The 16,292-nt window shown below is 37.4% G+C and overlaps 1 protein-coding gene across 6 annotated transcripts in view; it reads left to right on the forward strand.

Annotated features, from left to right (window-relative positions):
• RAP1GDS1 (Rap1 GTPase-GDP dissociation stimulator 1) overlaps window positions 1-16,292 on the forward strand; it is a 326,851-nt gene that overhangs the window by 199,775 nt on the left and 110,784 nt on the right. For all 6 annotated transcript variants that reach the window (XM_037529845.2, XM_037529841.2, XM_054687846.1 and 3 more), the window contains one exon: window positions 11,089-11,217. In XM_037529845.2, the coding sequence (XP_037385742.1) occupies window positions 11,089-11,217 (129 nt within the window). The remainder of the gene's footprint in view (window positions 1-11,088; window positions 11,218-16,292) is intronic.

Below are 16,292 nucleotides of genomic sequence, written 5' to 3' on the forward strand. Positions count from 1 at the left end.
TAGTTGACCATAAATCTGTGGGTTTATTTCTGGATTTTCTATTTGATTCCATTGGTCTGTGTGTCTGTTCTTATTCCAATACCATGCAGTTTTGATGATTATGGCTTTGTAGTATAGTTTGAAGTCTGGGAGTGTGATGCCTCCATTCCCTTCTTTTTTTTTTCAGGAGAGCTTTGGCTATTTGGGATTTTTGGTGATTCCATATGAACTTATGAACTTCATCAATAATTTTTCTATTTCTTTGAACAATGGCATTGAAACTTTTATTGGAATAGCATTGAATCTGTATACTGCTTTTGGTATGCTGGCCATTTTGATAATGTTTATTCTTCCAATCCATGAGCAGAGGATGTCTTTCCATTTCTTTGTGTCTTTTTCTATTTCTTTTAACAATGTTTTATTGTTTTCTTTGTATAGGTCCTTTACCTCTTTTGTTAGATTTCATCCCAAGTATTTGTTTTTTTTTTTTTTTTTTTTTTTGATAATAAAAGGGATTTTTTTTTTATTTCTTCTTCTTCAGATTTATTGTTTGTGTATAGGAAGGCTTCTGATTTTTGCATGTTGATTTTTTTTTTTTTATAGAGGCATGCTTTATTTATTTGTTTGTTTTGTTTGTTTTTGTTTATACATGCACTGGGTACAGTCAGAAGCGTGGGAGGGTGAGAGAATTCACCAGAGCCAGAGCGGGGAGCAGAGCAGGCAGAAGGACCGAAGTACACTGCTGAGGGGAGCAGCGGGCGGCAGGAGAGGTCTGCGCGCCATGTGGGACCCTCCTCCGGTGGCCGGGGAGCAGCCGGGGGATCGAACGGGCGCCACAGACGCTGCGGGCAGCTTCGCAACCCAGCGCTGAACCACTGCACCACCGGGGAGGCCCTGCATGTTGATTTTGTATCCTGCCACTTTACTGAACTGATTGATGAGTCGAATTAGTTTTTCTGTGGAGTTTTTGGAGTTCTCTATGTGTATTATCATATCATCTGCAAATAGTGATATTTTGACTTCTTCTTTTCCTATTTGCATTCCTTGTATGTCTTTCTCTATTCTTATTGCTCTGGCTAGGACTTCCAGTATTATATTGAAAAGCAGTGGTGAGAGTGGACATCCTTGTCATGTTCCAGATCTTAATGGAATTGCTTTCAGCTTTTCACCATTGAGAATGATACTGGCTGTTGGCTTGTAATACATATGGCCCTTATGATGTTGAGGTATGTTCCTTGTATCCCAAGAATTTCAAGAGCTTTTATCATGAATGTGTGTTGCACTTTGTCAAAAGCTTTCTTGGCATCTATTTATATTATTATATGGTTTTTCTATTTCTTTTTGTTGATGTGTTGGATAACGTTGATTGATTTTCGGATGTTGAACCATCCTTGTGTCCCTGGAATGAATCCTACTTGGTCGTGGTGAATTATCTTATGGATACATTGTTGGATTCTGATAGCTAAAATTTTATTGAGGATTTTTGCATCAATGTTCATTAGGGAGATTGGCCTGTAGTTTTCTTTTTTTGTGTTGTCCTTGTTCGGTTTTGGTATTAGTGTAATGTTGGCTTCATAGAACGTGTTTGTTATTATCCCTTCCTTCTCAATTTTTTGGAAGAGTTTGTGAAGGATAGGCACTTATTCGTCTCTGAATGTTTGGTAGAATTCATTTGTAAATCCATCAGGTCCTGGGCTTTTGTTTTTGGGAAGGTTTTTAATTACCATTTCAATTTCGCTGCTTGTGATTGGTCTGATTTGGTGTTCTATTCTTTATCTAGCTTTGGGTGACTATAGATTTGTAGGAATTTGTCCATCTCCTCTAGATTGTTGAACTTGTTTCCATAAAACTGTTCATAGTAGTTTCTGATTATTCTTTTGATTTTTGCTGTGTCCATTGTGATTTCCCTCTTTCATTTGTGATCCTGTTTATTTGTGCTTTCTCCCTTTTTTCCTTTGTGAGCCTGGCTATGGGTTTGTCTGTTTTATTGATTTTTTCGAAGAACCAGCTCTTGGTTTCATTGATCTTTTGGATTTTTTTTTTTTTAGTTTCAATTTCATTTATTTCTGCTTTGGTTTTTATTATTTCTTTTCTTCTACTGGTTTTGGGGTTTTTTTTTGTTGTTGTTGTTCTTTTTCTAGATCTTTGAGTTTCGAGATTAGGTGGTTTCTCTGAGTTCTTTCTTGTTTTTGTTTTTTTAAGATTTATTTATTTATTTATGCAAGCATTGGGTACAGTCAGAAATGCTGGAGGTTGAGAGAATTCACCAGAGCCAGACAGGGTAGCAGAGCAGGCAGCAGGACCGAAGTACACTGCTGAGGGGAACAGCCAGCGGCACAAGGGGTCTGTGCTCCACCTGGGACCCTCCTCTGGGGGCCGGGGAGCAGTCGGGGATCGAACCAGCGCTGCAGAGGCAGCGGACAGCTTCGCAACCAGGCACTCAACTGCTGCGCCATCGGGGAGTCCCTTTCTTGTTTCTTGATGTGAGCCTCTATTGCTATATATTTTCCTCTTATTACTGCTTTTGCTGCATCCCATACATTTAGGAAATTGGTGTCCTCCTTGTCATTCAGTTCAAAGAATTTTTTTAATTTCATCTTTGATCTCCTCATTAGTCCAGTGGTCTTCCAGTAGTGTGGTTTTCAATCTCCATGATGTAGGAGATTCCCTTGCCTTCTTTTTATGGTTTACTTGTAGTTTGATGCCTTCATGATCAGAAAAGATGCTTGGTATGATTTCAATCTTGGTGTATCTGTTGATGTTTGTCTTGGGTCCCAGTATGTGATCGATCCTGCACAATGATCCGTGTGCGCTTGAGAAAAATGTGTACTCAGATTTTTTGGGGTTTAGTGTTCTATAGATGTCTGTTAAGCCCAAGCGATCTAGATCCTTATTCAGAGCTTTAGTGTCCTTACTTATTTTTTGTCTTGTTGATCTATCCATTGTTGATAGTGGTGTATTGAAGTCTCCCACTACGTATGTGTTTTCTCTGATGTCTGTTTTCAGAAATGACAATAGTTGTATGATATATTTTGGTGCTCCTTCGTTGGGTGAATATATGTTAATGAGTGTTATTTCTTCTTGAAGTATTTTCCCCTTGATCATAATGTAGTGACCGTTGGGGTCTCTTTTTACCCATTTGAGTTTGAAATCTGTTTTATCTGATAAAAGTATAGCTGTTCCTGCTTTCTTTTTTGGTCCATTTGCTTGTAGGATTGTTTTCCATCCTTTAACTTTGAGTCTGTTTTTATCTTTTGTAGCTAAATGTGTTTCCTGGAAACAGCAAAAGGTTGGGTTTTGTTTCTTAATCCAGGCTGAGACTCTGTGTCTTTTTATTGTAGAGTTTAGTCCATTTACATTTAGAGTTAATATTAATATGTTAGCATCTGTATTTGCCATTGTGTTTGTTTTTCCTTTGATTTTATTCTTTTAATAACTTTTTTTTGGGGGGTGGCTTCTTTCGTTGTTATTTGTCCCTCTGGGGTTCTAACTTTAGGACTCCTTGTAGTATTTTTGAAGTGGAGGTTTAGTCATAGTGAAATTCCAGAGTTTCTGTTTGTCTGGGAAGGTATTATTCTTTCTTCATAGAGGAAGGAGAGCTTTGCGGGATAGAGTATCCTTGGTTGGCATCTGTTTTCTTGGAGTCTGTTGACTATGTCCCTCCACTCTCTCCTTGCCCATAGTGTGTCTTCGGAGAGGTCTGATGTCAGTCTGATTGGTTTTCCTTTAAATGTTATCTGTTTCTTCCCTCTTGTCAGCTTCATTATTATTTCCTTGTCTTAGATTCTTGGGAGCTTTACTATTATGTGTCTTGCTGTATTTTTCCTTTCATGTTGAAAGTTTGGTGTTTTTCTTACTTCTTGTGTATCTATTTTCAACTCCTTCACATTTGGGAACTTCTCTTCAATTATTTCCTTGAATATTTTCTCTGTTCCTACATGTCTCTCCTCTTTTTCTGATATTCCTATAACCCTTATATTTCCTTTCCTCATGGAGTCACATTGTTCCTGAAGTCTTTCTTCAGTCTATTTCCTTCATACTTCTCTTTCCTTTTCTGTTCTGGTTCTTTCTATTTCTGTGTCTTCAAGAGTACTTATTTGTTCTTCCATTTCATCTATTCTACTTTCATTGTTTTTCCCAGAGTTCTTTAGCGCCTCCATTAAGTCTCTGATCTACTACATTTCTTTTGCTTCCTTCTTTAGGGACTCAATTTCATTTTTCTGAGCATTGTATTCCTTAATGTCTTCCATCAGTTTTTTCATCATGGCAATTTTGAATTCTTTTTCTGGAAGGCTCAGAAGTTCTTCCAAGTCACCGTAGTTGTAAGCTGGTGGGTGTTTTGTTTTGTTTTGTGTGTGTGTGTGTGTGTGTGTGTGTGTGTTGTGTCTTTTTTCTGAGGCATTGCTACTTTGCTTGTAGTGTTTCTTTTCCCTGCTGCCTGTCTTCTAATTTGCCTTATGCGTTGGGACACTGTGATGTTGGTATTGGCTGGCATCTTTTTGGTGTGTTCTTTTGGGAGTTTCAGAAACTGGCAATCCAAATGAGTCAAAACCTGTTATGCCAGAAGTCTAGTGAGGCAGTGGTATTTTGAGTATGTTAATGGTCACTGTCACAGAATCTCTCCTCCTTCTGTGTTTAGTTACAAATGTGCGTCTTGAAGTCACACAGACTTCCCTGCAGGTGTGGCAGCTGGATTGCACTCTGGGTTCCAAATCTCTGGATCCTCCTCTGGGCTCCCACTTCCTGCCAGGTGGGACCGGGTTGTGGGGGCCTTCGGCTCACCTCTGAGTGCACAGGGAACCTTCTCCCTCTGGCTCCACGGGGAGCCTTCTGCCAAATTCAAGCAGTCTTTATTGAAGAAAGGTCCCTGTTCTAAAATGGCACTTTGGAGACAGGCACATTCTTCTGCGCACCTGGTCTGCCCCGGCCGTCGGTGCCTGCTCCCCCTCTGGGCTTGGATGCTGGTCAGAATGGGCCTGGTGTGGGCAAACTTCCCAGCTCAACTCTGGCTCCTCCGGGAGCCTTCTGCTGGTTTCAAGCAATCTTTACCGAAGAAAGGTCCCTATTCTAAAATGGCGATTTGGATATAGGCACACTCTTCCGCATGCCCGGTCTTCCCAGGCCCTGGGTGCCTGCTCTCCATCTGGGTTCAGACTGCTGGCCAGAAGGGCCCTGGCCTAGGCAAACTTCCCAGCTCACCTCTGGCTCCTCCGGAAGCTTTCTGCTGGTTTCTCTCAGTCTTTATTAAGAGCCACCTTCCCTTTGGTGGTGACGGGATTTGTCTTTCCCAATGTCTTGATGACTTTGGTCTGGAGTTGGGGGTGGAGTCCACAAAGCCTATTCTAAAATGATGATTTGGTCAGCCCCGGCCGTGGGTGCCCACTCCCCCTCTGGGTTCAGACTGCTGCCCAGAAGGGGCCTGGCTTGGGTGAACTACCAGGCTCACCTCTGACTCCTCCTGGAGCCTTCTGCTGGTTTCAAGCAGTCTTTACTGAAGAAAGGTCCCTGTTCTATGGGATGTTGGTGATTTTTTTCTTGGTCGCTAGGTGGCACCAGAGATCTCGACTAGTGCCCTTGGGGAGCTGTTTTTTTTTTACTCCATGGGACAGAAGAACAAGTGTGTTATAGGGCAGCCCCGATACAAAACGGGGTGCGTGACTGTGGGTCCTCTCCCGTGTGCTTAAAAGGACTTATCAATGCTCTACTGCAGGCACACGCGAAAGGTTAATAAAAGGTTTATTTACAAGGGAAGGGGAAATGAGGAAATGTACAGCTCAGGGAGAAAAGTGGGAGACAAAGTTTTAAATATGTCCTACCCAATCCGCGGATCAGGAATCCCAAAATGGCACTCTGAGAGCTGGCCGCAAGCCAGGAGCCGTGAAGCCAGGAGGCAAGCGATAGAGCGAGAGAGACCCCAAGGCCCACCTTTTTGGTTTATATACTCAACCTGGCTCTTCACTCCACCCTCAGGTCCCAGCCACCTTCCCTTTGGTGGTGACGGGATTTGTCTTTCCCAATGTCTTGATGACTTTGGTCTGGAGTTGGGGGTGGAGTCCACAAAGCCTGTATGGGATTAGCGCAGGACATCCTTTCCCCCTAACAAGTGGGAGTGGTGGGGAAAGGCTCAACAGCTTTGGGGTGCTGTGTCTGCCTTGTGCCCCACCGTTGTGGGGTTCCCATGCCCCGAATTTCGTGCCCTGGGTCTCAGTTCCAATGCCCTCATGTCCAGGACATGGGCTGTAGCCCAGTTCATTGTCCACAGAAATGGCGCCTTTTGCACCCTGCTCCTTTGTCCGGGTGCCTGGTTTCTGACTACTCAGTGAGGGATATTCGCCTCGATGAGGGCCCCCGTGTGTCTCCCCTTAAGCCTAGGTCGCAGGCGCAGGGACCTGGGCAGCCGTGCTCCATGTATCCTTTTCCAGCATGCCACTTTTCTGCACAAGCTTACCGGCTGGCCTGGGGCTGTGTGTAGGTCTCTGGGAGTCTTTGTTTTTTCTCTAAGGCGCCTGGAGCCGTTCACTCACCTCTGTGGCGAAAACTGCAGGGTTCTCCACAGCTCCTGTTCATGGGGTGTGGTAGCTGAAATAGTTCCTTTCCACTGTCAGTCCCGCTTGATGCATAGTTTGTTCTTGTTGGTGATTTTAGTTTTTTTGTTTCTTCCTCCTTTCTGTTGGTGGGAGAGTGCTGACTTTGTGGGTGGGGGAGGGTAGTAGGGTTCTGAGCTTTCCTCCCTTCTAGTCCTCTTTTATGGCAACTTTCTTCTTCAGGTAGTTTGCTGGAGTTGCCCGTTTATCTTCCATGTCCCAGTTCTCACCTGAACCTGCCACTTTTCATCCCTATTAACTTTTTTTTTAATGGGGGATCTTACTCGCAGTGTTTCCTCGCCGCCGTGTTGATCCGCCCCCCAGGTTTAATAATCTTAGGACATTGTCCATATGGACTTTTTCTTAGGAATAAGGTAAATGTGTTATAATCTTACTTGGAAACCTATTGTTTGTAGTTATTGATCAACCTAAAATTTCTCTTGAGTTACTAAATCCTTCATTCCCTTTTTTGGACCTATAAGTTAGTATATACCAACCAGTGTTTTAAACATTAAATTTTAAACTTTGGGGTGGGGGTCAGAAGATTCTTCAACTTGAAATCTTCTCTCCAGATCTCCATTCTTTGGAGATTCCCTGAGTCTGACCTGAAGAACTTGGAATCATTGAAATTCAAATGTAGGTAGGTAACTGTTCATGCCAGCGCATGTTTTGATTACCTTATATCTCCCTATATGCATCTGTATTGCACCCCCTCAATGTCTTTTTACCTCTCTCTCCTCTTAGATCATGTAAGGCCCATGTTATCATAATATTATGTAGTTATATAATTTTATAATTCGGTCTGTATTTGTCTGTGATGTATGTCAGGACCAATTTCAGAATGTATGCAGATAATTATGACATTGTGTTGTCTAAAGACTGCGTGTGCACTTAAGTGCATGGTATGTATGAGGTTGGGTTGCATTTTTGTGAGTTTTGCTTGTTGAGGTATGATAACCTTCTCTTCTAGTTGCAGGTGTTTATTGAGAGATGCAAAAGTCCCGGTCTTGCATTGTTTCACTTATTCTCATATGTATCTAATGAATGTAAACTATTTCTGATTCTAAGATTCTTTTCCAGTTAGTCTTTGACTTAAGAGCAAAACTTCTATTATCATTCATGATAGCGTAAATGTCAGTTGTTCTCCTTTGAAGTCCATTCATAAGCTTTCTTTTGATAATAAGAAAAAGTGATTGTTTTTAATCTATTTGCTTCTAGTGGTAAAAGTTAATACTACTTTATTCCACATAGATAGGTTTCCTCTTTAACCTCCCATCCCCTGCCGCCCAAAAAATCCTATTTGCTAGTAACATACTAAGTTGTAACTAAAATTGGTAATCAGATTCAATCATTATATTGTTTTTTAGGCTTAACTGAAAACAAAATGTTCAGGTACTTTATTGATCAAATCAATCTCAAAATATCTACGACCTAACATCTAGGATTCTCCTGTACCTTAATTTGTTTTATTTTTCTATAAAGACATCTGCCAAGGACATCATTGAATTTCAAATCTCTTTTCCATATTTTTCATCTGTGGGAATTGGGAAATTCTTTGGCAAGGGTTCTTAAATCCTTTGTCTCAGGGCTCTTTTAGATGCTTAAAAACTACTGATGATCTAAAACAACTTTTGTTTATCTAATTGTGGGTTATATCTATCAGTATAAAATGAGGTGATTTTTAAAAAAAAAATTCATTTTTCATTTTAAATAACAAACTCATCATTAACATAAATAAAATTGTAATGAAAAATAACTTCTCAAACATTTAAAAATTGTTCAGAAAAATAACATTTGCTTTGCTGTTAGTGTGTGCTAGTGAAGAATATACTAATACATTGGTGCCACTGAATGGGTTCAAGCTAAGACAACAGCAGTTTTACCCCTCACTGCTTTTGCATCAATACAAATGTCAATGCAGTGAAAAAGGCAAATAAAATCTTGGTATTTTTATGAAAAGTGTTTTGACATTGTTAGCCTCTGAAAGTGTTTTGGAGACCATACTTAGAAGACTGTATTCTGTGGTGCCTTCTTACCTTGCAATGAAAATTTGTATCATTATGCTTGAGTGCATTTTCTTTTCCATCTCCAGATCTTGAGTTATTCAGTGAGAATTACTTGTCTCACTTTAAATTGAGTTTAATTGTGTTTTTTTTTTAAGTTAGCATTATGAAAATAGATAAAAAAGACAGCACCCAAGTCCAATGTAAGTCTCTCCAATTGGATTTTTATATGTGTGTGTGTTTCTCTTTACATATATGTATATGTGTGTGCATTTCTCTTTGCTTCTGTGTGGTATGCGTGCTGTTTGTTAATATATAATTTATTGGGCTCCTCATTACCTTTAGAACACTTTAGAAAATCAAGAACTCTTGATTTTCATCATTTATGGCAATTCATGTCATATGTCATTGGTTTAAGCTTTTTCTTCTGACTTCCTGCAATATGAAATACTGCTTTAATCTGTATGCCAAAAATCATTTTAAATCCCTTACTTTTTCTTGAACTTCTGGCCCCACTTCTGTCCTAAACTAAAATTTATGATGTTGTAAAGTAGTCCAAGAAATGGATAAATATGCCATTTTAGGAAACTATGAAGAACATCATCTTCTAAGTGGTATTGTCCTGTTACATTATCTTCATACTTATTGGATTTTTTTATAGTTTGTACCAATAGTACTGAGGGGTGTGTGATCATTACATATATGCAGATGTATATTGGAGTTTGATTCACTCAATGCATGTGCTAGTGCTCATGTTTATGTACCTGAAATTTAAAGATTCAGAAGCTCTGTAGTATTTGAATAGGTAGTTGAATAAATTGATTAAGGTTGAGCAATAGAAATAACAATACTACTGAAGAAAAAGGATCTGTAAAAGTGATCTGATAATATGGGACTCTATCTTTTGGTAAGTGATCAAAATAATTTCTAAATTGGAAAGCTTCTTGTGCGTTATCATTATAAACACTATTAATGTAATCATAATACAAGTGTCCTGCTAATATAAAATAGGTATAATACTAAACTCTGTATTTTGCCTGTAACTATGCATCATTAATTGCTTAATTGACATCTGAAGAATGAAATTAAATCTTTTGGATGAATTTTTTTTCTTTCGCCTTTTAGAACAGAGTTCATCATTCCATTTCAGAATTTGAATTGCTTTAGACTTGTGTAAATTCCCCTTTTTCTTAGGCTTGTTTTCTATTCTTGTTTTGGTAAGATTCCCACAGTCGGTACCCAACCTCCCAAAGGAATCAGATAATTATCCATAATGACCCACTCATCAATTTTCAGGGTTCCTAAGTCTTTGTTGCCTATTATCTCTTCATATTTCACCATAAAAGCAACAAAAATTAACTATAAAAATCACCAGGCAAGTAATGAACTGGCATGTGAGACATCTCAATCCTCCATTTATGTTCTTTTGTGATTATCTTCCAACGACCTCTTTATGTATAGGTTCATGATTGTAAAGACTGATAAAGTGATTAATAGCCAAACATCTCAGAGAATGTAAGCTATGAGGAAAATGTGTTTTGTAAGAACACAATAGGTAACTTACAAAATTTGGAGATTATTACCTTGAAAATGGTATGTCATTTTAAAATGAAAAATAAAAACAGAAAGAGCATTCCTGTATCTTTGGATGAATGAGTATTGACAATAATAGTGTTTGGCATAGGTGTGTGAGTATCTGTGTCTTTGTTGTTACCTTTTTTTAATACACAGTAATATTGGTTTTTATTTTGGTGTATTTACCTTGAATTTTGCTGTTATTACTCATGAAGAGCCATTATGGAAATCTAAGACATGTTAAATAGTTTAGAGCTAATTAATTTCCTAATAAGTAGGCAAGCAATGATGACAAAGCCATGTTGACATCTTCTCAAATCAGATTTTCCTTTCTTTTACCAAGATGATCTGTGATATTATTATTAAATAAAACTTTGAAACAGAAAAGTATTTTAAGTAAATTATTTTATCTTTCTTAAAATTGCATTCCTTCCTAGCGTCCATTAAAGAACATTCTGCTGTAAATAATAAAAAAATGTAATTTTATTATAATAGAAGAAACTTTATAAGGAATTCTTAGATTTTTTGTTTTCTCTCTTGATCTTTATGAAAATTGCTTTTCCCACTTATGCTTCTCATATACTCTGCTTTTCTGTGATGCTAATGTTACTCTGTGTAGCCTTTTCACTTAAAAACCAGTGGTAATGTTTAATTCTGTGTGTTTCTTGAAAGCCTGCTCTGTAAAGCTTTAAAACCCTCTTTAAAAATAAATGATTTGACATATTGTCTAGATTATTTTTATATCTAAATTTCTTTTAATCATTAAAATGTTTTAATATTCAAATGCTTCTAAACTGAATATTCTTATTTTTAATACAATTGTGTAGACTTCATCTGCTGTCATTGACATGATACTGAGTTTGCAATAGGCAGAAACATCTGTATTTTCTTCACATTTATGTCCATTTGAGAGATAAACGTTATTTGATTTTTTTTCTTTTTTACAGATTCTCTTCAAGCTCAGCTTATCAATATGGGTGTTATTCCTACCTTAGTGAAATTACTGGATGTCCACTGCCAAAATACATCTCTTACAGAGATGTGTCTTATTGCATTTGGCAATTTAGCAGAACTTGGTAAGTCCTAGCAATGAACCGCAAATATAACAGTTTTATTAATGCATATATAATAAATTGTCTTTTAGATTATTGACAACCTAGAAATCCATTTAGGTTATGTATGTTTAATTTTTAAAACATTGTAAATACATGCTTCAATGTTCAAAATAAAAGGTAGATCCACTAAATTGTTTTTAATTAGAAACTACTTTGTTTCCCTAATTATTTTATGTGCTAGGGTTTGAAGTTTACACTTGTACATTATTCTATAGCATTGAACTTTAAAATGATTTCCACTTGACTTTAATATCATTACATGAGGGATGGTCTTCAAATCAAGTGTAAGTTTTATATAAAGTATTTGCTTATCAGGTGAAAAGGAACTTAGCAGACTAAGGTTCTTTCCAACCCTCTCTTATTCCTCCAAATCCCTAAAATGATAGGAACTTCCTCATAAGAGTTTGTTTGTAACCATAATTTAAAAAAAAAAAAAAACAACCATGAGAAATCCTTGAAAATCAGAAGGTATAAACAGACCAATGTTGGAGAAACAGTTCTGTCATAACAGAGAAGAGGATTGATGACTACAGCACCCCTACCTCTTTTCCCTGTTTTATTTTTCTCTGTCTCATATATTACTCTTTCTTCCTTCCCTTTTCTCTGCCTTCCTTGCTACCTTACTTCTTTCACCTTCCTGTAATTCTTGATGAAAATCACAAATCCTGATTTGAATTTATCCCATGATCCTATTTATAATACATATTTATTATGGAGACAAATGAAACACAATTGTATTTTGTCATACCTAATTATAATAGCTACCACAAACAAATGAATTCTATTTGTTGTCACCATTTTATAAGTAAACAGAAGCACCTCTTACCTTGGTTTTTTAACTGAAAGCTCATGCATTTACCCATTACATGATAAAATCTGGATTTCAGTACTGTATTTTGCTTTGATTTCTAGTTACGAGAATAGGGATTATTTAATAGAATAAATTTTTTTTAAGTTGTCTTATTCAAAGGGTCACCTTCTGGTCTCCTCTGCTTTTCTTCTTTTTTTTTTTTACTGTCTCATTTTCACCATTTGGGTAAGACCAAAAATTAAAGAAAAATCATTTACTCTTTCACAAGTTATTATTTTCCATTATTAAAATTCAATCTCAAAGTGTGTGTTCAGTTTATTTTTTAGGAATAAGAAAGAAATAATGTTATAATCCCAATCCCTTGTAATGTCACAGTCTTTGTAATGGAAACAAAAAAATAATTAGTTCAGTTTTCATCAAACTCAAGGAGTCAACCCTTTAATTTTATATTTCTGTATGAGTAGCTTATGCAACTACACCATCAATATAGTATCCACTAGCCGTGAGTGGCTGTTGAGCGTGGACAGTCTCAATAGTGACATGCTGTTAGTGTAAATACATAATAAATTTCAAGGACTTGGTACAAAAAAAAAATCATGTTTATTACATGTGTAATTAAGTAATTATTATACTATTTAGCTCATTCATTTCACTTGTTTTTACTACTGTGTTTACTGGAATATTTAACATTGCATTTATGGTTTTCTTTTTTTTTAATGAGATTTAATATATGCCCTTAATTTTTTTTTTAAGATTTATTTATTTATTTGTACAAGCACTGGGTACTCATACAAGTCAGAAGCATGGGAGGGTAAGAGAATTCACCAGAGCCAGAACGGGGAACAGAGCAGGCAGAAGGACCAAAGTACACTGCTGAGGGGAGCAGCAGGCGGCAGGAGAGGTCTGCACGCCATGTGGGACTCTCTTCTGGTGGCCGGGGAGCAGCCGGGGATCGAACCCGTGCCGCAGAGGCTGCGGGCAGCTTCTCAACCCAGTGCTCAAGCGCTGCGCCACCAGGGAGGCCCTGAATGACAGCGGGGCTGTTATTGAACAGCGGGGCTGTTGAACAGCGGGGCTTATAAAAGTTAGTTTTCCAGAAATGTCTTCCTTCACGCTGTGATGGCTTCTCTCACTTTTAAAGTTTGAGGAAGGTATATAGAAGAAAAGCAAAGAATGATGAAATTTATCTAACCTGACCTTAAGAAAACATCAGCACCAAATAAGGGAATGATAGTAATCCTGGGATATAGACTATGTCTGTGTAAGAGCTTGCTAAGATTCTTTTCAGCTATTTTTTCTTGTCTAGATATTATAAATGCCCTAAATTCAGGAACTGTAAAGAACTCTTGCTTAATCACATGGAAATGGAATTGAGTTGTTGTTTCACTATACCCCAATAAATTGTCATCATCTAGTTCTCAAATGACTGTCAGGGGAAAAGGCTGACTGATTATTATCCTGTGTTGAAATGAATGTAAGATTGGTAGTAATGGGAAAAGGTTGGCTTTGATGGTATATAGTAATAGGAATCTGGCAGTTTATGATAAAAGAGATTCTTTGTTCTGTTTCAAATCTCAACCACCTTTATAGTGACTGTATGAAGAAAAAAGGCCCCAAATCTTTATAATTTAATTGAATGGTTTATATACTAATGTCAATTTATGGTCATGTTCATGTATCAGGGAAATATTTCTCTGGGAAGGAAATCTGTGAAAGGTGTTCAGTGGATTTGTTATCTAAATTATATAAACGACTTGTATATTTGAGCCTAAGTAACTGCACATTATTTGACATGCAAATATCAATATAGCTCCTACTGTGATTGCTATCATATAAGTATAAAGTATTAACATTTCTTTAAAAATGCCTCACATAAACCCATCTCTAAACCCATCAATTCACCTTAGTGCAATATTTTTTAAACTTTTGGACTGTGACTGATGTAAGAAATGTATGTTATATCACCACTCGTTATGTAAACACACTAAAACTATAAATAATACTTAACGCTGTGAAAGTTTATATTCTATTTTCAGTAAATAACAGCCCAAAGTTGGTAACATATTAGTAGATAGCTACCTGATATTTAAAAAATATAGACTTAAAGTGTCCCTATTGTATTAAATCATTTGAAAAGCTGTTTTTATATTAGAGAAATTATGTGAAATTTTTCATGATCTTTTTAAAAGAGAACTTCAGTTCTCATACATAGGGCAGAAAAGGGAAGTGCAGTTGCACTTTATTAATCCTCAAATTTATAGAATTAAAATGTGTCCATTTTTTCAAAATGATGAAGATAAAACTGTCCTTCAGTCTCAGTGCTTTATCATAACAAATGGATTATTGTTGTTGTTATTGATTCCTATTTTATGTGCGTACATACCGTTGCTATATTTACAACTATAGGAGAAATGCAATTTTAAAGTTGACATTCTTTTTTTTTATAATTTTTAATAGCTTCTAATGGTGGGATATTTAGCTTTTTTTTGAATTTTTTTTAAAGATTTATTTGTTTGTTTATTTATACAAGCACTGGGTACAGTCAGAAGCGCCGGAGGGTGAGAGAATTCACCAGAGCCAGAGTGGGGAGCAGAGCAGGCAGAAGGACCAAAGTACACTGCTGAGGGGAGCAGCGGGCGGCAGGAGAGCACCATGTGGGACCCTCCTCCCGTGGCCGGGGAGCATACGGGGATCGAACCGGCACCGCAGAGGCTGCAGGCAGCCTCACAACCCAGCGCTCAACCGCTGCGCCACCGGGGAGGCCCTAAAGTTGACATTCTTATTTAACATTATGGATTAAATTGAATGGGGTCACACACACACATCTTTATTCACTTGTCTCCAAAATAGTTTATCAACAAAATTTTCTGCTTGAAAAAGAGTAATTTTGCGAAATAGTGATGCCAGAATGAAAACATATACTTAATTTCACTCCCTCTAGAAACTGACAAAAACTACAGTAAAGATGTTCTTTCCTAAAGTCTTAAAACCTCAAAGAAAGGGGGCGAGGGGACTAGAAGCAGGAGAGGAGATAATCCAAGATTGTATAACATCTGGGAAGAAAAACAACAACTCATATAGAAAATCTTTGAAATTGAAATCCTGAAGTGGAAAGCCAAGTACTAATCAAATACATTTCAGAGTTATTGAAACACTCAGGCTATGGTATATCAAAATTTCTAGACCTTTCCTTTTTCACACCGTATCGTAACTTTCCATCACATTAGAATATGTTTATTCTCGAAAGAGACTAAAAATTAAGGTTTTGTAGACTGGGCTAAGTTGACATTAGGGATACTGGAGTACCACTCCAGAATAGATTAAATGTGTATAGATACACTGAATGTGGAGAACCCCAGTGTTGATAATCCATTCTTCTCCAGAATATAGATTTAAAGATAATTATGTTGGCCTTTCTATACAAAAGGGTCTTCTGAATACTCTACAGAGAACGTTGCAACATGACTACTCAAACTGTTAGCTCTCAGTGACTTACTAAAACCTAATTTGTAATCTTTTGAATGTCATATGTTTTTGGCAGACAACTAAATAGACTTAGGTAGTTACATAAATCAGTAGAAAAGTCACTTGAAGGAAATAGAAACTATGCAGGTAATAAAATAAAACAAAACAAACCTGAATAGCAGATAAATTTTTTAAAGATTTATTTATGTATGCATCCAAGAGCTGGGGTACAGACCAGAGGTGCGGGGGGTGAGAGGATTCACCAGAGACAGAGCGGGGAACTGAACAGACAGATTGACTGAAATACATTTCTGAGGGGAGCAGCAGGTGAGTCAGGAGAGGTCTGCTGCACTGTGTGGGTTTCTCTCTGGCTGGCCAGGGGTTGAACTCAGGCCACAGAGGCTGTGGATTGCTTCATAGTGCAGTGCTTAACCCCTTGTGCCACCGGGGAGGCCCAGCAGATAAATTTTAAAAAGCACTAAACATAAAATGATAGCTGGATGCCATTAAAAAAAAAACAAAAACAAAATAAAAAACTTGAAAATTGAAGGCACAGTAGCCAAAATAAAAGAAAATAGGATGTTTGGAGGAATAATATTCCTAAAGCAATAAACAATGTTATAAAAAATAGAAGAGAAACTATACAGAATCAGACAAAGTGTTTTAGAAAGATAAATGAGTATTGCCATTTAATTAAGTATCTTGGAACTGAAGTAACTAATTTTCTACATTAAAACTATCTCAGAAGTCTAATGTAGTA

The sequence above is a fragment of the Talpa occidentalis genome, unplaced genomic scaffold, assembly GCF_014898055.3.
Source record: "Talpa occidentalis isolate TD23 unplaced genomic scaffold, MPIMG_talOcc4v2.1 talOcc4.6, whole genome shotgun sequence".
Classification (NCBI taxonomy): domain Eukaryota; kingdom Metazoa; phylum Chordata; class Mammalia; order Eulipotyphla; family Talpidae; genus Talpa; species Talpa occidentalis.